This window comes from Zootoca vivipara, chromosome 10 (assembly GCF_965207765.1).
Source record: "Zootoca vivipara chromosome 10, rZooViv2.hap1.1, whole genome shotgun sequence".
NCBI lineage: Eukaryota > Metazoa > Chordata > Lepidosauria > Squamata > Lacertidae > Zootoca > Zootoca vivipara.
Window position 1 is genome coordinate 61118918 of NC_142593.1, and position 22144 is coordinate 61141061.

General features: G+C 48.9%; 1 protein-coding gene across 6 annotated transcripts in view; it reads left to right on the top strand.

Annotated features, from left to right (window-relative positions):
• The window catches only part of CNTFR (ciliary neurotrophic factor receptor), a 385394-nt gene that overhangs the window by 257408 nt on the left and 105842 nt on the right, over positions 1-22144 (top strand). For all 6 annotated transcript variants that reach the window (XM_060280404.2, XM_035100658.3, XM_088653079.1 and 3 more), the window contains one exon: positions 2006-2236. In XM_060280404.2, the coding sequence (XP_060136387.2) occupies positions 2006-2236 (231 nt within the window). The remainder of the gene's footprint in view (positions 1-2005; positions 2237-22144) is intronic.

The following is a 22144-nucleotide window of genomic DNA, read 5'->3' on the forward strand; positions in this document are numbered from 1 at the left end:
ACTATACAACCTTTAGAAGACATCTGAAAGCAGACCTTTATAGGGAAGTTTCTTAATGTTTAATGTTTTATTATGATTTTATATATGTTGGAAGCTGCCAAGAGTGACTGGCGCAAGCACAGTTAGATGGGCAAGGTATAAAAAATAAAATTGTTGTCGTTGTTGAAAAGGACATCTCAATATTCACTGGAGGAATGTTGGAGGGTATGCAACCGGTGATTTCAGAATGGGGTTGGCGGTTCAGTGATGTCATTGACTGGTTGGACACTGGGGAATTGGAGGGGGGCTACAAGCTGGTGAACTCCCAAGGGAAGAAGACTCAGAGCGCAGGGATTTGGGGTGGGATGACAATGAGTGGTCAGAGGGAGAAGAGGGAGAAGACTGGGAAGAGTAGGTGTTGGAAGGTGAAGAGGCAACAGGCCTTTGTGAGCTGGGAGAGTCTGTGGCAGAGAGAAGTCCAGAGTCAGAATCAGAATGGGATGAGAAAGCCCAAAAGACAGAGATGGGTCACGGGTGTCTCTGCTCCTGCTTGTCTCCCAGAACCAGAAGAGGCATGAAAAGGGAGGAGGAGAGGTTGGCTGCGGGCACAGCTTCAAATTGCTTGGAGAAAGCCCTGGAGAGGAGGGGACTTGGGCAGCTGTGGGGAGGCAGGGACCTTCAGTCTAGCAACTGCTTCGTGGGGGAAGATGACCTATCAGAAATGAGTTGCTGCACTCATTAGGCTTGAAACTTTTGCGCTGATAGCGTTTTTGCTATTCCAACTTGCATGGCATAATATACCTCTGGCTCGCTCCTGACAAGTGATCTGCAGGTGACATGTGCCGCCTTCATGCTCACTATTCCTAAAGCAAGATGCTCCACAAAGATGTTGTGAATTACCCAAGATCATTGAGCACAAAAAACGCACAGAAATTAAGTGGGAGGGGCTTTGTATGCCCTGAGGTTTCTCTATTTTGAATTTATTCCCTTGGCTGGAAATTTATTTGTACGTTTTTATTTCGTAAAACAATAACATTATCAATAAGGAAAATTAGCAGCAAGAATTTAAGACTTTTGAAAAGTTAAAGTAGCAATAGGTTAAAAACATTTCAAACCTGCCATCTAAACATCCGGGTAGGCTTGTCCAAATAAAAGTGTTTCTAGCGGGTGCCGAAAACAGTACAGTGAAGGCACCTGCCTGATATCAAGTGGCAGGGAGTTCCAAAGGGTAGGTGCTGCCACACCAAAAGCTTGATTTCTTACAGACATGGAGCAGGTGTTAGGTGGCACCTTCTTCTTTGGAGACCCCTCATAGCCGAGTAAGATTGTTTTCCATAAACACAGTTTTAACAGTGAGTCCCTAAGTGACCGTGGAGGCCAATTTTGGATCCACACATCCTTCCACAGTGGGGACATTGGTTTCCAGGTGAGAGTTGGCCAAGCGTGCCTTCCTCTTACCACATTTCTCCCTTGCATCTTGAGTTTGAGTGTCTTCAAAGCCCATGACACCTTTGGTAAAGGCTGTTCTCCAACTGGAGCGCTCAAAGGCCAGTGTTTCCCAATTGTTGGTGTTTGAACCTCTTTTGTTGACCACCAGCATTACGCTTTCCATTTTTAAGTTTGGAATAGAGTAGTTGCTTTGGAAAATGATAATCAGGCACCCACACAACATGACCAGTCCAAGGGAGTTGATGTTGAAGAATCATTGCTTCAACACTGGTGATTTTTGCTTCTTCCAGTACACTGGCATTGGTTCGCCTGTCTTCCCAAGTGGTGTGTAAAAAATTTCGGAGACACTGTTGATGGAATCTTTAGAGGAGTTGGAGATGGCGTTTATAAGTGGTCCATGTTTCACAAGCATATAGTAAGGTTGGTAGTACAATAGCTTTGTAAACGAGCATTTTGGTTTCCCTGCGAATGTCCCGGTCCTCAAACACTCTGATTTCTTACAACTGTGGAGCGGGTGTTAGGTGGGAAAGGCAATGTGGCAGGTATGAATGAGCGTCTTCTCTTCTTTGAATCCCAGAGTCCCACATTCACTACGCGCAGTTGGGGACCGACGTGACGCTACAGTGTGGGTCTGTAGACAGGGATGCCGCAGTCACCTGGACGGCCAACAGTACCGACCTGGATGCATCCCATCTCAACGGCTCCCGCCTCGTCCTCCGGAACGTGGACCTCTCCCACAGCGGACAGTACTCCTGCTACGAGGGCTCCTCGTGGCATCTCAAGTACCGGGTCAACCTCAAAGTAGGAAGTGAGTACATGGCGCCGGGAACTTCGTCCTCTTGTTCCTCCCTTTGCGCTTTGTGCTTATGAAAATGTGCCCTTGGGTTTTATTCATCCTTTTTTCATCCTTTTTGGCGTTTCCATCCTCCCTTTCACTGAAAGAATATGCTCAGGGTGGCAAATAAAATGACAGCAGTGTTTTAAAAAAAGCAAGTAACAAATCAATAGCACAAGGAACTGGGGAAACCCAGCCAGATGGGTGAGGTATTATTATTATTGTATTATTATTATTATTATTATTGTTGTTGTTGTTGTTGTTGTATTATTATTATTATTACAGTGGAACCTCGGCTTATGTTACCCTTAGGTAATGTAAACTTCGGGTTGCAAAAGTGGCATACCCGGAAATATACTTCTGGGTTTCGCTGCTCACGCATGCGCAGAAGCGCTCTGCACACCACGCGCATGCGCAGCTCCAGTTGCAGAAACCTCCGGCTGGACGGATCCCGTCTGCAACCGGAGGTACCACTATATTATTATTATTAAATCAACAATCATGGCAAGTGTTCACATAAATACAGCGGCAGTCAGCATTGCGGAAGCTATTTTTTGAAAGTTCACTGGAAGAGGGAATTGCAAATCTTCTGTTGTTGTTGTTGTTGTTGTTGTTGTTGTTGTTGTTGTTGTTCCTCTAGCATATATTGAGTAACATGTGCAAACAAAACCATGTCTGTGCCCTGAAATCCAGATTCTAGTTGGGGAGGAAGCAATGAGGGGAAAAGAAAGAGTGAAAGGTTTCTCTTGTTTCCTCTACAATTATTACTGGGGGATTTTTGCACCCTCTCATTGTCATGTTACTTATGTTTTATGCGATGCCACACAAGGGATGGGCAATGGAGTGTTTGCTTAGGGGTGCAAATCCTGGAGGAAATGAAATCTCCCATGCCACGCTCCTCAGCCTTCTTTTCTCCTATGGCCACAGATGGGCTCTTGAATCATTGTGCAGAATCTGCATAATACTTTGTGTTAGTTGCGATCCTTTAGTTTGGCTCTCTTTTTTTTACTTTCCTTTGCTGGGCAGACTAACCAGTGCTAGAGGAAGATGAATGGCTAGGTTCCCAAGGACAAGCACAAATGCATATCAACAGTAGAAGTTAGCATGGAACCATTTGAGACTGATCAGATCTACATTGCAAACCTCCAGTGTGCATAAGAATTGGAGTGCATGAAATGAGACTAAAGAAGAGAGCAAAGACAGTGGGGAAGATAGAGAAATAGGGAAGGAGCTGGAGGCACAAAGCTGCAACTTATCCGTACATTCACAAGTACGCAGCCCTCTGGAATTGGTGCCAGGAGGAGGGATCAAGCTTTAGCCTCGGATAGTATTTATCTATTTCAGTAACTGATCTGCATCCTATACAGTTGCTAGGCAGCAAGTGCATAGAGCAAGGGTCTCGTCCTGCTGCCCATGTCCACCCAGTGCATAGAATTGTAGAGTTGGAAGGGACCCAGAACCTCCAAGAAAGACAACTCTCATATCTCCTCTTTTCCCTGCTAAACATACCCAGCTCCTTCAACTGCTCCTCATCAGGCTTGGTTTCCAGACCCTTGCTCATCTAGGTCACCCTCCTCTGCACACCTTCCAGCTTGTCGACACCCTTCTTAAATTGTGGCGCCCAGAACTGGACTCAGTATTCCACAATGTGGAGAAAATAGATAGGAAGAACTCTCTCCGGATATTATTAGAGCAGTGATGAGCAACCTTTTGAGCTTGGTGTGTCAAAATTCGCCAAAAAAACGAGCATAACTTGGGTGGTGTGTCACTTTGAGAAAAAAACCATAATTTTGTGATATTTATAGTTTAAATAACAAAAATGTATAATTGTAATATATTGTTGTTGTTTAGTCGTTTAGTCGTGTCCGACTCTTCGTGACCCCATGGACCATAGCACGCCAGGCACTCCTGTCTTGCACTGCCTCCCGCAGTTTGGTCAAACTCATGTTCGTAGCTTCGAGAACACTGTCCAACCATCTCGTCCTCTGTCGTCCCCTTCTCCTAGTGCCCTCAATCTTTCCCAACATCAGGGTCTTTTCCAAGGATTCTTCTCTTCTCATGAGGTGGCTAAAGTATTGGAGCCTCAGCTTCACGATCTGTCCTTCCAGGGAGCACTCAGGGCTGATTTTCTTAAGAATGGATAGGTTTGATCTTCTAGCAGTCCATGGGACTCTCAAGAGTCTCCTCCAACACCATAATTCAAAAGCATCAATTCTTCGGCGATCAGCCTTCTTTATGGTCCAGCTCTCACTTCCATACATCACTACTGGGAAAACCATAGCTTTAACTATACGGACCTTTGTCGGCAAAGTGATGTCTCTGCTTTTTAAGATGCTGTCTAGGTTTGTCATTGCTTTTCTCCCAAGAAGCAGGCGTCTTTTAATTTCGTGACTGCTGTCACCATCTGCAGTGATCAAGGAGCCCAAGAAAGTAAAATCTCTCACTGCCTCCATTTCTTCCCCTTCTATTTGCCAGGAGGTGATGGGACCAGTGGCCATGATCTTGGTTTTTTTGATGTTGAGCTTCAGACCATATTTTGCGCTCTCCTCTTTCACCCTCATTAAAAGGTTCTTTAATTCCTCCTCGCTTTCTGCCATCAAGGTTGTGTCATCTGCATATCTGAGGTTGTTGATATTTCTTCCGGCAATCTTAATTCCGGCTTGGGATTCATCTAGTCCAGCCTTTCGCATGATGAATTCTGCATATAAGTTAAATAAGCAGGGAGACAATATACAACCTTGTCGTACTCCTTTCCCAATTTTGAACCAATCAGTTGTTCCATATCCAGTTCTAACTGTAGCTTCTTGTCCCACATAGAGATTTCTCAGGAGACAGATGAGGTGATCAGGCACTCCCATTTCTTTAAGAACTTGCCATAGTTTGCTGTGGTCGACACAGTCAAAGGCTTTTGCATAGTCAATGAAGCAGAAGTAGACGTTTTTCTGGAACTCTCTAGCTTTCTCCATAATCCAGCGCATGTTTGCTATTTGGTCTCTGGTTCCTCTGCCCTTTCGAAATCCAGCTTGTACTTCTGGGAGTTCTCGGTCCACATACTGCCTAAGCCTGCCTTGTAGAATTTTAAGCATAACCTTGCTAGCGTGTGAAATGAGCGCAATTGTGCGGTAGTTGGAGCATTCTTTGGCACTGCCCTTCTTTGGAATTGGGGATGTAGACTGATCTTCTCCAATCCTCTGGCCATTGCTGAGTTTTCCAAACTTGCTGGCATATTGGGTGTAGCACCTTAACAGCATCATCTTTTAAAATTTTAAACAGTTCAGCTGGAATATCATCACTTCCACTGGCCTTGTTATTAGCAATGCTTTCTAAGGCCCATTTGACTTCACTCTCCAAGATGTCTGGCTCAAGGTCAGCAACCACACTACCTGGGGTGTATGAGACCTCCATATCTTTCTGGTATAATTCCTCTGTGTATTCTTGCCACCTCTTCTTGATGTCTTCTGCTTCTGTTAGGTCCTTACCACTTTTGTCCTTGATTATGGTAATCTTTGTACGAAATGTTCCTTTCATATCTCCAATTTTCTTGAACAGATCTCTGGTTTTCCCCATTCTATTGTTTTCCTCTATTTCTTTGCATTGCTCATTTAAGAAGAACCTCTTGTCTCTCCTTGCTGTTTTTTGGAAATCTGCATTCAGTTTCCTGTATCTTTCCCTATCTCCCTTGCATTTTGCTTGCCTCCTCTCCTCCGCTATTTGTAAGGCCTCGTTGGACAGCCATTTTGCTTTCTTGCATTTCCTTTTCCTTGGGATGGTTTTCATTGCTGCCTCCTGTATAATGTTACGAGCCTCCATCCATAGTTCTTCAGGCACTCTGTCCACCAAATCTAAATCCTTAAACCTGTTCCTCACTTCCACTGTGTATTCATAAGGGATTTGATTCAGATTGTATCTTACTGGCCCAGTGGTTTTTCCTACTTTCTTCAGTTTAAGCTGGAATTTTGCTATAAGAAGCTGATGATCTGAGTTACAGTCAGCTCCAGGTCTTGTTTTTGCTGACTGTATAGAGCTTCTCCATCTTTGGCTGCAGAGAATATAATCAATCTGATTTCGATGCTGCCCATTTGGTGATATCCATGTGTAGAGTCGTCTCTTGTGTTGTTGGAAGAGAGTGTTTGTGATGACCAGCTTGTTCTCTTGACAGAACTCTATTAGCCTTTGCCCTGCTTCATTTTGAACTCCCAGGCCAAACTTGCCAGTTGTTCCTTTTATCTCTTGATTCCCTACTTTAGCATTCCAATCCCCTGTAATGAGAAGAACATCCTTCTTTGGTGTCATTTCTAGAAGTTGTTGTAGGTCTTCATAGAATTGGTCAATTTCACTTTCTTCAGCACCGGTAGTTGGTGCATAAACTTGGATTACTGTGATGTTAAAAGGTCTGCCTTGGATTCGTATCGAGATCATTCTGTCATTTTTGAGATTGCATCCCATTACAGCTTTTGCCACTCTTTTGTTGACTATGAGGGCCACTCCATTTCTGCTACAGGATTCTTGCCCACAGTAGTAGATATGATAGTCACCCGAACTGAATTCGCCCATTCCCTTCCATTTTAGTTCACTGATGCCCAGGATGTCGATATTTATTCTTGTCATCTCATTTTTGACCACATCCAGCTTACCTCCACTCATGGTTCTTACATTCCAGGTTCCTATGCAATATTTTTCTTTACAGCATCGGACTTTCCTTTCGCTTCCAGGCATATCCGCAACTGAGTGTCCTTTCGGCTTTGGCCCAGCCGCTTCATCAGCTCTGAATCTACTTGTACTTGTCCTCTGCTCTTCCTCAGTAGCATGTTGGACACCTTCCGACCTGAGGGGCTCATCTTCCAGCGTCATAACTTTTATATGCCTGTTGTCTTTGTCCATGGAGTTTTCTTGGCAGGGATACTGGAGTGGCTTGCCAGTTCCTTCTCCAGGTGGATCACGTTTAGTCAAAACTCTCCACTATGACCTGTCCATCTTGGGTGGCCCTGCATGGCATAGCTCATAGCTTCTCTGAGTTATTCAAGCCCCTTCGCCACGACAAGGCATTGATCCATGAAGGGGAATTGTAATATATAACTGTATTTAATAAACCAAAAACTAATTATTTAACCAAACCAAACCAAAAAACCCCTATTTATCACAAAGTGCCCAGAGCTGTTGAGCTTTTTTTGGGGGGGGGGAAGAGAACAGAAATAAATGACAAATAATACCTTCGCTGGAACTAACACACAGCACCGACATAGTCTGCCAAAGCGCCAAAAAAACCCAGCATAGAACGGGTTAAAAAATGAACGCTGTTACACCCAATCATAGTCTGCCAAAGCGCCAGAAAAAAAACAGCACAGAAAGGGTTAAAAAACCAATCTCTGGCTACCAGCAACAACAACAACAAAAAGGATCCGGGTTTTAACAGCGGAGACAAGCTGTAGCAGAGACAAGCTCTAGCGGAAACGAGCTGTAGGAGGAGCGGGAGAACAAATGGGGGGGGACAACAACAGCGCAAATGGGCTGATGGGGCTCGTGCCAGCAGTGAGGGCTCTGTGTGTCACGTCTGACACGCATGTCATAGGTTCGCCATCACTGCATTAGAGAGTTCCTAATACACCAGAGGGTCCCTCCCCATCGGCTGCTCCTGCATTGTGTTTTCAGCTGCAATGTCTTTGGGCTCTTCCCCACTTCCACTGGTCCTGTAAGTAGAAAGCAAGAGTCAAGGCGGTTTTCTGTTTGACCCATGCCCATCTCATCTCCCATGGAAGAGCCACTCTTTAGTGCTAAATGAAACAAACGTCAATCTGGAGAAAACCCAAATTGCTGTTCTCTCCGATGAAGCACTAAAGAGTGTTTTTTCCTGGGCGAAGGCAGTGGGACAAAGAGAAGTGTGGATACACCCTTTCAGGCTTTGAGCTGATGTTTCTTCTTCTGCTAAGCCCCCCCCCCTCTCTCTCTCTGTGTGTGTGTGTCTCTCCCTCAAGGGGACACTCCCCTAACTGCTGCTTTTGAGCCCGAGGCAGAGGGTGGTGAGGGGCAGGGGGTGTGGAGAACAAGGCCCTGAGTGGGAATCCTGCTGGTAGGATTCATCTGCGGCTCTTCCCAAAGGGGGATGGGAGGCAGGCGAGCACCATCCGAAGACTCTCAGCACCAGCTCACAGAAGGGTCTTCAGAACAGCAGCAGGACTCCTGACGGTTGCCTTGCAATTAAAGATGCATGGCGCTAATCAGGTGAGGCGCTCTCAGGGCAATTAATTTAATTGGCAGGATTTTCATCTAACACTCTCCCGCCCCCGGTGCATGATTAACGGCATGGCACTGCGATGGTCCCTGCCCCTACGCAAAGTAGCTCTCCAGCATCTTTTGATTAAAAGTGGCTTTGGGAGGGGGGGGCTAGGATGCTAGGAAGTGTCTAGTCAATGGTCACCTCTGTCCTAGATGCATTTTGGTTGCTTGGTCGTGTCGCACTCTGACTCAGCTCCCCATAAGTTGAATGGGAGTCGGCGTAATCTGACTGGGAGAGCAAAGGCAGCTCGGTGGCAGGACACCTGTTTGGCATACAAAATGTCCCAGGTCCTGTCCCCACCATAAGGGCCTAAGAAGATTCTGCTGGATCAGCTGGAATAAAATATTGAATAAATTTTGAATAACTTGAATAAAATATTGTGGGTGTGGGACAAGTAAACCCCACCCTGCACTGTCAATCACAAGACACGGCACATGCACCATTTGAATAGCAACACCCATCAACGTTTTTTGGGGGGGGTGGCCCCCTCAAACATTTTGGGGGGGCTGAAGGGACCTCAGCCCGTAGGAGTTGGCTCCCATGCCAGCAGCCATTGATAGCTCTCCCCTCCTCCATGAATATGTCTCTTCCTCTTTCAAAACCATCTGAGTTGGTGGGCCCTCCCTGCCTCCTGTGGCAGGGAGTTCCACAGTTTAAGTATGCACTGCATGAAGAAGGACTTTCTTTTCTCTGCCCTGAATCTTCCAAGGTTCAGCTTCATTGAATATCCATGCGTTAAAGTGTTTGGTAGCTGATTCCTGGCTCTGCAACTCCTTCCTTGCTTGTACACAAGTAGAACAGAAGTTTCTCAGTTGAGAACCACAAGCGGAAAGGACCAAGCTGCGGTAGAAAGTTTCAGACAATCCCTGAGGAACTCTGGACCTAAGTTGCTCAGGGTATTATAAATTATAAATACAAGAACCTTGAACCTGGCTCGGTAGCAGGTGGGCAGGCAATGCAGCTCTTTTTAACAATGGTTTCTCGTGTTCTCGGCCAGAGGCACCTGGCAGTCTGTTCTCTTCTGGGATGTGGGTGGCGCTGTGGTCTAAACCACTGAGCCTCTTGGGCTTGCTGATCGGAAGGTCGGCGGTTCGAATCCCCACAACAGGGTGAGGTCCTGTTACTCTGTCCCAGCTTCTGCCAGCCTAACAGTACGAAAGCACATCAAAGTGCAAGTAGATAAATAGGTACCACTGTGGCAAATATGCCTCCTAGAACTGGCATGAGTGCCACACAATGCCCGTTATGCATCAGTAAGAAATCAACCTTTTAGTGTGGTGGTGTGTTTTTAGTTTATTACTGGTTTCAAATGTTTGCATGTCTTGTTTTTACTAATGATTTTATCTTTCTATTCTTTTTGTAAACCACTTTGAGGGTTTTCTTTTTACAAACCAAGCAGTAGATAAATTTGATTAAATAAATACAATTTTTAAAAAATAGCCTGTGTCCCCTGCCCTCTCTGTGTTGGGGAAAAAATAGAGGTTTTGCAGCCAGTCTCCTAATTTGCCTGTATCCCAGTCCCATTGCTCTGGGACTTAGTGAAACTACTGTACCACGGAGCCTCTTGGGCTTGCCAATCGGAAGGTCGGCGGTTCGAATCCCCACGACGGGGCGAACTCCCATTGCTCTGTCCCAGCTCCTGCCAACCTAGCAGTTCAAAAGCACGCCAGTGCAAGTAGATAAATAGGTACTGCTGTGGCGGGAAGGTAAATGGTGTTTCCGTGCGCTCTGCTTTCTGTCATGGTGTCCCATTGCGCCAGAAGCAGTTTAGTCCTGCTGGCCACATGACCCGGAAAGCTGTACGGTATGTGGACAAACGCCGGGTCCCTCGACCTGAAAGCGAGATGAGCGCCGCAACCCCATAGTCGCCTTTGACTGGACTTAACCATCCAGGGGTCCTTTACCTTTTTTCACCTCTTCCAGGGATGGGGTTGCATGATCACCACAGAGACCTGACGAACCCGCATGGTGCGACCGCATTTGGAATACTGTGTTCTGGTCACCTCACCTAAAAGAGGATATTGCAGTATTGGGAAAGGTTCAGATAAGGGCAACCGAAATGATCGAGGGGATGGAGATACTCAGCGTTTGGGACTTTTTAGTTTAGAGAAAAGGCAAGAAGAGGGTGACATGATGAAAGTTTATAAAACCATGTGTGGCATGGAAAGAGAAAAGTTTTTCTCCCTCTCTCATAACCCGAGCTTTTTTTTTCCCCAGGAGGAATTCACTGGAACTTAGTTCTGGCCCCTCTCAGGTGGGTGCCATTGCCATTCTAAGAGAGTTGAAACACCTCTTTTTCTAGAAAAATGTCATTGCTCATAACACTCACGGGCACCCCAAATAGCTTGGATGGTTTTAAAAGGGAATGAGACAAATTCTTGGAGGAGAGGGCTACCATCGTTCGTGCGGCGCAGAGTTAAACTGTGGAACTCGCTGCCACAAGAGGCAGTAATGGCCACCAACTGCGATGGCTTTAAAAGAGGTTCGGACAAATTCGCAGAGGAGGAGAGGGCTCTCGAGGGCTCCTAACCACCATGGCTATGCTCTGCCTCCACATTCAGAAGGCAGCAGTTCATAGAATCATAGAGTTGGAAGAGACCACAAGGGCCATCCAGTCCAACCCCCTGCCAAGCAGGAAACACCATCAAAACATTCTTGATTAAGGACCTCCAAAGAAGGAGACTCGGCCACACTTCTTGGCAGCAAATTCTACTGTCGAACAGCTCTTACTGTCAGGAAGTTCTTCCTAATGTTTAGGTGGAATCTTCTTTCTTGAAGTTTGAATCCATTGCTCCGTGTCCGCTTCTCTGGAGCAGCAGAAAACAATCTTTCTCCCTCCTCCATATGACATCCTTTCATATATTTGAACATGGCTATCATATCACCCCTTAACCTTCTCTTCTCCAGGCTAAACATACCCAGCTCCCTAAGCCGTTCCTCATAAGGCATCGTTTCCAGGCCTTTGACCATTTTGGTTGCCCTTTTCTGGACACGTTCCAAGCTTGTCAGTATCCTTCTTGAACTGTGGTGCCCAGAACTGGACACAGTACTCCAGGTGAGGTCTGACCAGAGCAGAATACAGTGGTACTATTACTTCCCTTGATCTAGATGCTATACTCCTATTGATGCAGCCCAGAATTGCATTGGCTTTTTTAGCTGCTGCATCACACTGTTGACTCATGTCAAGTTTGTGGTCTACCAAGACTCCTAGATCCTTTTCACATGTACTGCTCTCAAGCCAGGTGTCACCCATCCTGTATTTGTGCCTTTCATTTTTTTTGCCCAAGTGTAGTACCTTACATTTCTCCTTGTTAAAATTCAGTTGTTGGAAACTGCAGGAGGAGAGAGGGGAACAAGCAACTGTTTGGCCACTTATGAACTCCCTGGCATTCCCTCTTCGGAGCCAGTCGCTGCTGGAGGCTGGGGTCGTGCTGTTCCCACTTAGGCAGCACTCTCAGAAGAAACATTGCAATCTGAAGTGCTGGTTTCAGGGGCAGGAAACGCAGGCTTCCTCTCGCCCCCGCCAGGCCCTTGCCACCACCGCCGCCGCCACCCCAGGTTGAAGCCCTGCCGCGAGCTCTTTGGCGGGGGGCCGGATGCAGCCATCCCGGGCCATGTGTGCGTAATTGCCTGCAGAGCAGGTGGAAGCCAGGATCAATTCCAGAGCTGGGAAAGCTGGCGTGGAGCCACCCGCTGCAGCCGTGGGGCGGGGGGAGAGGTCTCTGTATGGGCTCTCCTCTCTACTTCCAGCCTTGCCCCCCCCCCAAATCTGTCACTAAAGTGCTGGCAACGGGAAGGGAAAATGTGTGCGGTTTGACAGAAAATGACATGGAAAAAGCCAAGCGAATCAACAGCAAAACAAACACAGCAGAGCCAGGAAGGGATTGGCGGCGGGGGGGGGGGGTGTGAGCATCAAGGGAGGAGGGGTGGAAAGGCAGATCTATTGCTTGCCTGCGGTTTTGGCCAGGCTGTGAGCAATCCTGGGGCCTCCCCGCCTGCCAGGCTCTGATTATCAGGTGATCAGCCGTTAGTTGCTAATAAATATGGATTTCTCCCCATGCCATCGGAGCTGGTTCTTCTCCTCAGCTGGGCACCAGATGCAGCAGGGAATATGGAGCCACAAGACTGTGTTCCACTTGTTTCTCTTAAGCAATGATAGGTTGCTGGAAGAGAAGGCTCTCGAAGGCCACTAGCCATGGCTATCACGTGCTCTGCTTCCTCAGTAAGGGCAGCCGTGCTTCAATCTAAATGATAGTTCCTGGAGAGTTGCTCTCGTGCTCAGATTCTGCTTGCTGGCTTCTAAGAAAGGGTATTTGGTTGGCCGCTACGAGTGCAGGATGCTGAACTCAATGGGCCATTGGCCTGATCCAGCAGGTCCTCTTCTCGCGTTCTGATGGAAACTGCAGGAGAGGATAGGGCTCTTGCGCTTGGATCCCGCTTGGGACATCTGGTTTCCTGCTGTGAGAGCAGGATTCTGGACTAGGTGGGTTCCCTTTGGCCTGATCCTGCAGGCTCTTTTGGTGCTGGTGCTGAGCCTCTTGTGCTATCATCAGGGGGTGCTGTGTTGCAATAGCTCATGAATTTGAGTGGCAGCTCATAGAATCATAGAGTTGGAAGAGACCACAAAGGCCATCCAGTCCAACCCCCTGCAAAGCAGGAAACACCATCAAAGCATTCCTGACAGATGGCTGGAATTTATACCCCGCCCTCCCCAGTCAAAACCGGGCTCAGGGCGGCTGACACCAGAAAAATTACAATAAGACGTAAAAGAAAGAAAACCAATTAATTAAAATACGGGTTAAAATACATTTTAAATTTTAAAATGCAGCCTCATTTTAAAGTAGCCCAAATCAAAACTGTCAGGGGGACTCCCTACAGGGACACACCCCCCCCGGTCATCCTGACCAGCATTTCGCCCAGTGACAGCGCAAGAAGCGGGTCAGGAGGAGGGAATTACGAATGGAGCGGAGTGGAGAGAGGGGCTCCAAAATGTATCAGAGCAACGACACTGACCCAGCTGGCCAGAGGAGGAAGGGCAGTGCAGGATGGTGTCGGAGCCTCTGCAACGCTCCAGCCAAAGGACGGAAGAAGGAACGCAGACCCTTGCACCCAGACGTAGGGCAAGGGGGTGGCGTTTTGGGGTTCCCGGACTGTTATGCTGGCGCAAGAACAGACAAGCGCCATTGCCGGGTTCTGAATCAGACTAGGAAGTCATGTTTTCTGACGTCTCTGCACTGTAAATAGTATGCACAATAAAGCTCTTAAAGACAGAGCAGGCTGGAGCGTCTTTACTCGAGAGTAGCCGCAACAATCCCATGACAAAAACCATAAGGGAGGAAAACATAGGGGTCAGGCTGAGTCCAGCGCTCAAAGGCCAGGCGGAACAGCTCCGTCTTGCAGGCCCTGCGGAAAGATGTCAAATCCCGCAGGGCCCTGGTCTCTCGTGACAGTGCGTTCCACCAAGTCGGGGCCAGTACTGAAAAGGCCCTGGCCCTAGTTGAGGCCAATCTAACCACCTTATGGCTCGGGATCTCCAAAATGTTGTTATTTGTGGACCTGCAAGGGGGGCTGGGCTCAGGAGAGGGTGGTCTCTTCCTGACTGGCAACCATGCAGTGCCATCGGCCACCCCAAAATGTTGCCTCCTGAAACCCCAGAGACCCACATTCTCCTGCATCTCCGTGGATGATGCAGCGAGAGAGAGAGAGAACAAACAGATTCACATGTAGCCACAAGCAGGCACCGTGCAGGTCTGCTCCCACAGCTGATGTCCAAATTGTCTCACAGCAAAATGCAGTGCCAAGAGAGAATTGCACAGCCTTTGTGCAAGAAGGAGGCTCCGTTCCAACCCTCCATCAGCCATAAACGAATTAATGCTGAGGATGTTCCAAGCGAGGGAGATGATTGCATTTATTGGAAAGTTCCTTGGTCAGCATTTTGGAGAAGCCAGACTTCCACCCGGGTGGCTTCCCTTATATGGAGAAGTTTGTGGCCTCGGCAGTGGGCTTCTTGTTCAACCTCCCTTTGGGCCTTTCTCCTCCTCTGTACCTTCTCAAGTCATGAGCCAGGGCTGGCCAGGAGAGAGAAATCTGGTCCTGAGCCTGGGCCCCCTTGAGGTTCTGTCTGTTAGGTGGCCCCGGGACAATCGCTGACTTCCCGCTTCCATCTGTAAAATGGGAGTGAGTGGTCTACCCTGCAGGGCCGTTGTGAGGACAGAATTAAGATTAGATTTGCAGATTAGATGCGCCACAGACGGGGACACATAAGAAGTGGAATTTGTGCACCTGAACTGCAAGGATTGGTGACAGGAATGGGAAATGAAAGCTCTTCCAAGAGCCAGGAGTGGCCTTTCCCAGACACTGAATTACCTATGTGGAAAAGTTCCAGTGTTTGGGACTTTTTTAGTTTAGAGAAAATAGGGGAGGGGACATGATAGATGGTTGTAAGATCATGCCTAGCATGGAGAAAGTGATGGAAGAAGCTGATTATTGGAAGATTCAGGACAGATTAATGAAAGCCCTTCTCCGCACTGTTAATCTGTGGAACTCACTCCTGCAGGAGGCAGTGAGGACTGCCAACCTTTAAAAGATTATGCAAACATTAAGCAAAATAAGCACATGCTGAGGGCATCAAGGGAAGGGGGTACTGCAGAAAGTTCCCATTGCTAGAGATTTAACATTAATGTTCACAAATTGCTCAGCTGAGCATTCATTTTCTCAGTTGAGGTATATTTTAAATCCTAACAGAACAACTATGCAGCAAGGCAGGCTGGATGCCTCATATCTACTTAGCATAGAAGCAGGTGTGTGATGCAATAATTAGTTTTGAGGTTCTGATCAGAGGACTTTGCAATTAGAAAAAGTAGGAGAGAAAAAAATTCAAATATTAAGTGGAAGTACAGTATACAAAAATCAACATGGTGTTCCATCTTACTGTAGGTTTTGTTTCATTTCAAAAAATAAAATTTTATTTTATGGTTTATTGTTGGGGAGGGGTTTCTCCATTTTGAATTAGATATATTTGGGGGGGCACCAAAATATTTTAAGTGCTTCGTGCCTCTAAAGGTCTTAATTCGGCCCTGGAGGAGACGGTTGTTGATGGTTACCAGCCAGGAGGATGGTTGTGCTCTGCCTCCACAGTGGGAGGGAGCAATGCTTCTGAATCTCAGTAGCTGGAAATTGCAGGAGGGGAGAGTTGCTTTTGTTCTCAAACTCGGCTTCAGGCCCATCCTAGCCATAGAGGCTAGTGGCGCGGAGAACCACGGCGCCGGACGCTGGAGGGTGCTGGAAGGGCGCCAAGTGAGCACAGGGTTCCGGCGATCTGGCCAGGATTGCGCTCCTTCTCCGAGGACTCCGGGCTGCGCCTCCTTCTCGTTTCCCCAGCGCTGGGTTCCGCTCAGTCGAGCTTCGCCACAGCTCTTGCTGGTCCCGCGGTGCGCACGCTGGTGGCGAAGCTTGACTGAGCGGAACCCAGCGCTGGGGAAACAGGAAGGAGGCGCAGCACGGAGTCCTCGGAGGTGGCCTCCCACTGCTGCCGTGGTCCACTTGGCACTCCCAGGCCCTTGGAGAGGCTCTGGAGGGGGGCACTGGAGGGACCTAGCGCCAGGGCGCTGGATGGGCTTAAGACGGCCCTGCCCGGCTTGCTGGTTTCCCTTTGGGCATCCGGTGGACCGCACTGAGAACAGGAGGCTGGATTAGGTGGGTTGCCGGCCTGATCCAGCAGACTCTTCTGGTGTTCTTATGACCTGGTTTGGAGCATGTCTCAATTTCTCCTTCCTCCTCTGTTCCTTCTGGGGCTTCCCAAGAGTCCGCCTGCAGCATCACCCGAAGAATCTTCCTTGGCTCGCTCAGCAAAACATGATAATCCGGGGCAGCCGGTGTCACAAACAATCAAAATATCCCTCCCTCCTCCTTTGTAAACAATTTTCCAGGCCGCTGCTGTTGGGGCTGAGAGATGGGGCTCGGGGTGGGAGGGAGCCGTGGGGCTACCAGAGGGCATGTCATCCTGCGAGGAGGAAGGATGGTTTCACCCAACTCCCCTCTGATCACCGATGGATTTAGAAAGCAGAAAACATTACGGGAAAGTCACAAGGCCAGGCCATCTCTCAGAAAATGAAGATGGAGAGAGGACGGGGTAATGGTTTGCAAATACACCGGGGGCTGCAATGAAGACCTCCCCCCACCCTTTGCCCATACTCTTGAAATATGAAGGCCCCTGCTTTGCCGAGGTTAGCTTTAGGTTAAGTAAGAGAATAGGTTTTCTGGCAGAGAGATTGGAAGGAGGAAATGGGAAATGTTATCCGGTGAGGGAGAATGGTCTTGCGACACAGGAAGTTCGGAAAGATGGTCGGCGAGTTCAGAGCCCTGAACCATCGTACATAAGCAGGGCAGAGGAAGGACGCTGCCTTATCCTGAGGGTTATCCACACTTACCTTTTCTCCGTGCTTCCCAGACATGGTCCAGCTCTGTCTGGGTGCCATTTCTCCCCCTCCCTCCCTCTTTCCTTGCAAAAACTGCAATCCACAGGAAACACAAATAGCCATTTGCTCCAATTCAGCTTCAAAGAGTGGGTTTTTTTTTTTTTTTTTGCAATGAAAGCTCTGGAGAAAAATAGAAGGTGCTCAGACATGGAGTTTTAAAGCACAGAGGTTTTTCAGCAGAGGTTGGATGGCCATCTGTCACAGATGCTATAGTGGTGATTCTTACATTGCAAGGGGTTGGACTAGAGGACCCTCGGGGGTCCCTTCCAACATGGGACCTGGGCCAGGATCAGTGTGGATAAGCCCTGCTTCAGGCAACACTGATCCATGCAGCTCAGAACTGCCTCTTGAACCTGAGACATCCTGAATGCAAGACAGATGTTGTATCCCTAAGCTACAGCCACATGACCTAGAAAGCTGTTTGTAGACAATCCCTCGGCCTGAAGCGAGATGAGTGCCACACCCCATAGTCAAGTTTGACTGCATTTAACCATCCAGGAGTCCTTGACCGTGTCCTTCCTTTGAGACACAATAACAGGGCCGTCTTAAGCATATCTGGCGCTGCGGTGCGAAGATCCCTCCGGCGCGCCCCCCAGCGCCCCGTTTCCCAGCACAGCTGTCTGGTGGGTGCAGCGCGGCTGCCGCGGGCTCAGCGGCGCCCTGGCGCCCTGCGCCACCCAGCCTTGCCGTAGGGCCGGCCCTGCACAATAACATAAATTAATGCTGTATTGTGTTTTTAATATTCGGTTGGGAGCTGCCCAGAGTGGGTGGGGAAACCCAGCCAGATGGGTGGGGTATAAATATTAAAATATTATATTATATTATTATTATAAAAAGTTGTCCTTATGCCGAGTCAGACTGTTGGCCCATGTAGCTGAGTATTCTCTGCACGGGCTGGCAGAGGCTCTTTCCTGGGTTCCACCAAAGGCCCATGTGTTCTCTGCGGCCAGGAGTGCCTTCCACCAGCTTCGCCGGGTTTGCCAACAGTGGCCATTCCTGGACAAAGGTGGCTTGACCTCCACAGTCCATGCATTGGCACCCCTGAGGCTGGATTGCTGTAAAGCACTCTGTGTGAGGCAGCCCTTAGGTCTCGTTTGGGAGCAGCGACTGGCACAGAATGCTGCGGCCAGATTGCGGGCAGCAGCGCTCCCACTCGCACCTGGGCCCCCACTCACAAATGCTTCCCGAAAGACCCCCGACCCCTCCAGCATCATGAGATTTTTCAGCCAGAGATGGAAATAGCCAGGCATCGTGTCCATTAGATCTCTGCTAGAAAAATGGAAAGGAAAGGAACCCAACAGATCTCCAGAAGATCTTCAGCCTCATTCCATGCACTTATTTCTCTGCAGGGATCTAGTGAAATAGACTTGGGTGAAAGTAAACTCAGTCAAAACTTTGGGTTTTTAAAAAGGCATTCCTGCCTGCACATGTGCGCGGCAGATGCCCCACAGATGCCCCGACGTGAGGGTAGGATTCACGTTGAGGAAGAAGAACCCCTTGCTGTAGAGTAATCCCAGACCAATTTTGTTTTTGGCGGGGCAGCCTCCGCCTGATGGATGATCAGCGAATGGACAGCGGCCCAGTTTTTCCTCTCGTGTGCTTGTTTATCCTTGTTAACATGACAAAACCAGCAAAATAATTAAAGGATCCAAATGGCTGTGTAAACAACTCCCCCACAGCCTCTCCCCCCAAGAAAGCTGGTCACTGTGGGGACGGCTGAGGCCCCTGCGGGGTGCAGTCCTGGCCGGCAGGCAGCTTCTCAGCCTGCCAAAGGTGGTCTCTCCAGAAGGCTCTCCTAGCCAGCGCTGGCCAGTGGGGCAGGTGTCGCGCTACGAATACCTGCGTAGGTAGCCATGAGCTTCCCTCTGGGACAGGGGATCAGCAGTCTGCATTTGGGGCCAAGCCGTGGCCTTTCCCTGGGACGGTGCCAGGTTCTCTGGCTTCCTTTCAGCCGCCGTGGCTTTAGCCAGCCAGCATCACCAGGGCTCCCAGCAGCGGCAGGCGGGATCCGCGTCTGTCTCCTGCCTCTGTAAGGGGCTGGTGCTTCTGTGGCATCCGATGACAGATCTCTAGCAAAGCTGCCCCTGGGACAATCTCGCTCTAATCCTTCCCAGCCCGAGACGGTCTCCTACCAGCAGAGTTGGGGGGTTTTCGGTTTGTGCCAACTTTCTCAGCGTTAATTGGTTTCGCTCTGAATATAAATGAGTTTTTCTTGTGCGGGCTTCTTCTTTTTTATGCTGAAAGTTGCCTTGTCTCACTTTTGAGAACGGCATCTCATTAATCCATGTACAAATAATAAATAATCATGGAGATGCCCAACTCAGCTTTGGATTTGCAAAGATTGCATCCTCTGGCATTGAGTTCCACTGGATAGTTGCCTGACTGGCAAATTTCTCTTGCCCCCCCCCCCCCGGATTTCCAATAAAAGTTGCCCTTTGTTTTGGAAGAGGTAAAAGGCCACTTGCCTTTTGTGGGGGTACTTCTCCTTCTCCCTCCTTCCCTCTCCCTTTGTCTCTTTCTCCTGTTTTCGTTTTGTGTGTGTTTAATTTCCATGTTGACCTAGTCAAGTCAATTCTCGTTTCCTGAGATGATGGTGGTGATTTATTGAATTTCTATACTGCCCTATACCCTCAGGTATGTTGCTGTTTAGTTGTTTAGTCGTGTCCGACTCTTCGTGACCCCATGGACCAGAGCACGCCAGGCACTCCTGTCTTCCACTGCCTCCCGCAGTTTGGTCAAACTCATGTTGGTAGCTTCGAGAACACTGTCCAACCATCTCATCCTCTGTCGTCCCCTTCTCCTTGTGCTCTCCATCTTTCCCAACATCAGGGTCTTTTCCAGGGAGTCTTCTCTTCTCATGAGGTGGCCAAAGTATTGGAGCCTCAGCTTCAGGATCTGTCCTTCCAGTGAGGACAAAACTCCATGGACCCTCAGGTATAGGACACCTGATCACCCCAGAGACGGGCAGTCTGATTTCTTCTAGTTGGGCGTTGGGAGTTTTGTCGAGAGAAACAGTTGAAGAGGAAACCCAGCTCAGCTCCAGCACAGTTTGGCCTTCAGCAGTGAGAGTGGTTTTAATGCCGTTAGTTAGGTGTTTGGAAACTCAACCTGAACTCATACACTAAAGTGAGCCACCTGGCTTTGAGAGACTGCTTGAATCCTTATGCACCCAGGAAGTAGATTTCTCCTGCAAGGTCCAAAGATCTCAAAAGCCCACTCTGCAGCAACTTGGAGCAGGGCCTTTGTCGTGACTGCCCCTATTCTGTGGAATAGCGTTCCTCCTGAGATTTGCCCACTGTCTGTGCTTTCCAGAAACAACTGAAGACATGTTTGTTCCAATAGCCTTTTCCAGCTGGATTTTTTGGACATGAGACTTTTTAGTTCATGTGTGTGTTTTCAACTATTTCAGAAAGGCAATTAATAAATTGACAATAATAACAGACAGACTTGCGACATCAGGGAGGGGAGGGCGGTTGGAGTGGGGCCGGCTTGCCGATGGTCTCACTCTCAGGGGACCCCCACATTGGGTAGGCAGTGTGCCAGCCGGGAGCTCTCAAGTCTCAGCCCAGATTATCCATGTGACCGGCAATCATGAAACCTGTTGTGGACGAAATCCACGATCTCTTGTGGTGCCTGTTGCTGCATTGGTTGTGTGACATGGGGACTCTTGCCGCTTTGAGAGCTAGCCTGAGGGACTGTGCAAAAAGGTTTAGGATCAGAGCATTCCTTCTCCTGGGGTGGGGGTGGGGAGACACAGAGTCAGAGAGAGAAAGTGCATTTGTTGCAGCTTTCTTTCTCCCAAGGCGGCTCCATGCCCGTGCCCCGAGGAGGCCTGGCGCTTTTCCACAGCGGCATCTCCCCCCCCCCCCCGGAGCTGTCAGCCCGAGTCACGGAGGCAGGCGCGGGACAATTCCCAGCCGCTCTGGCTCCCGGCACTTTAATGCTGTTTAAACAATTACGCACTTGATAAATTTTGACAAGACGAGATAGAAATAGCCCAGGAGAGTGGAACCCGAGTGGAAACGCTCTAAACACATGCCCCTCTTCTCTCGCCCGGCTCCCTCGGGGGATTGAGCATCGCCTGCCAAAGAAACAAGACGGCCCTGCTCAGAGGTGGCGGGGAGGGAGAGTCATGCGGTCGGCAGGGAGAAAGGCAGCGGAGGCAGGAATTAATCCCTTCCTCAAATGGTTTATGATGTGATCCCGGCAGGGTCAGGCTGCAGGAGAACGAAAAGCTGCAGCCGCCCTGGCAGGAGAGAAGAAGAAGAGTTTGGATTTGATATCCTGCTTTATCACTACCCTAACATTCTCCTTTCCCTTCCTCTCCCGCAACAAACACTCTGTGAGGTGAGTGGGGCTGAGAGCCTTCAGAGAAGTGGGACTAGCCCAAGATCACCCAGCAGCTGCATGTGGAGGAGCGGAGACGCAAACCCGGTTCCCCAGATTACAAGTCTACCGCTCTTAACCACTACACCACACTGGCTGCTGAACTGCGGGACCTCAAAGCCTCAGGGCGTCAGAGTCCTGCAGTTGGTGCAAAAAGTTGGCCTGGGTGGTTTGCAGCCAGCAACCGCCTGCAGTGGGGCACATGGAACTGCCACTGGGGGGGAGGGACACAAAGCAACTACTCTATTCCGAACTTAAAAATGGAAAGCGTAATGCTGGTGGTCAACAAAAAAGGTTTAAAGACCCTCTCAAGGCAAATCTTTTTAAAAAAAGTAGTATAAACACCAACATTTGGGAAACACTGGCCTGCGAGCGCTCCAATTGGAGAACAGCCTTTACCAACGGTGTCGTGGGCTTTGAAGACACTCGAACTCAGGACGCAAGGGAGAAACGTGCTAAGAGGAAGGCACGCTTGGCAAACCCTCACTGTGATCAACTCCCACCCGGAAACCAATGTCCCCACTGTGGAAGGAAGTGTGGATCCAGAATTGGCCTCCGCAGTCACTTACAGACTCATCGTTCAAACCATGTTTATGGAAGACTATCTTACTCGGCTACGAGGGATCGCCAAAGAAGAAGAAAAAGACCTAGGGGTTGGCCCCCACCAATGATACAGGCCCACTGGGGAAGCAAAAATGCCAGCTCCCCCTTCTGGCTTAGCGTGTCTAGGAGCCCGCCCACCCA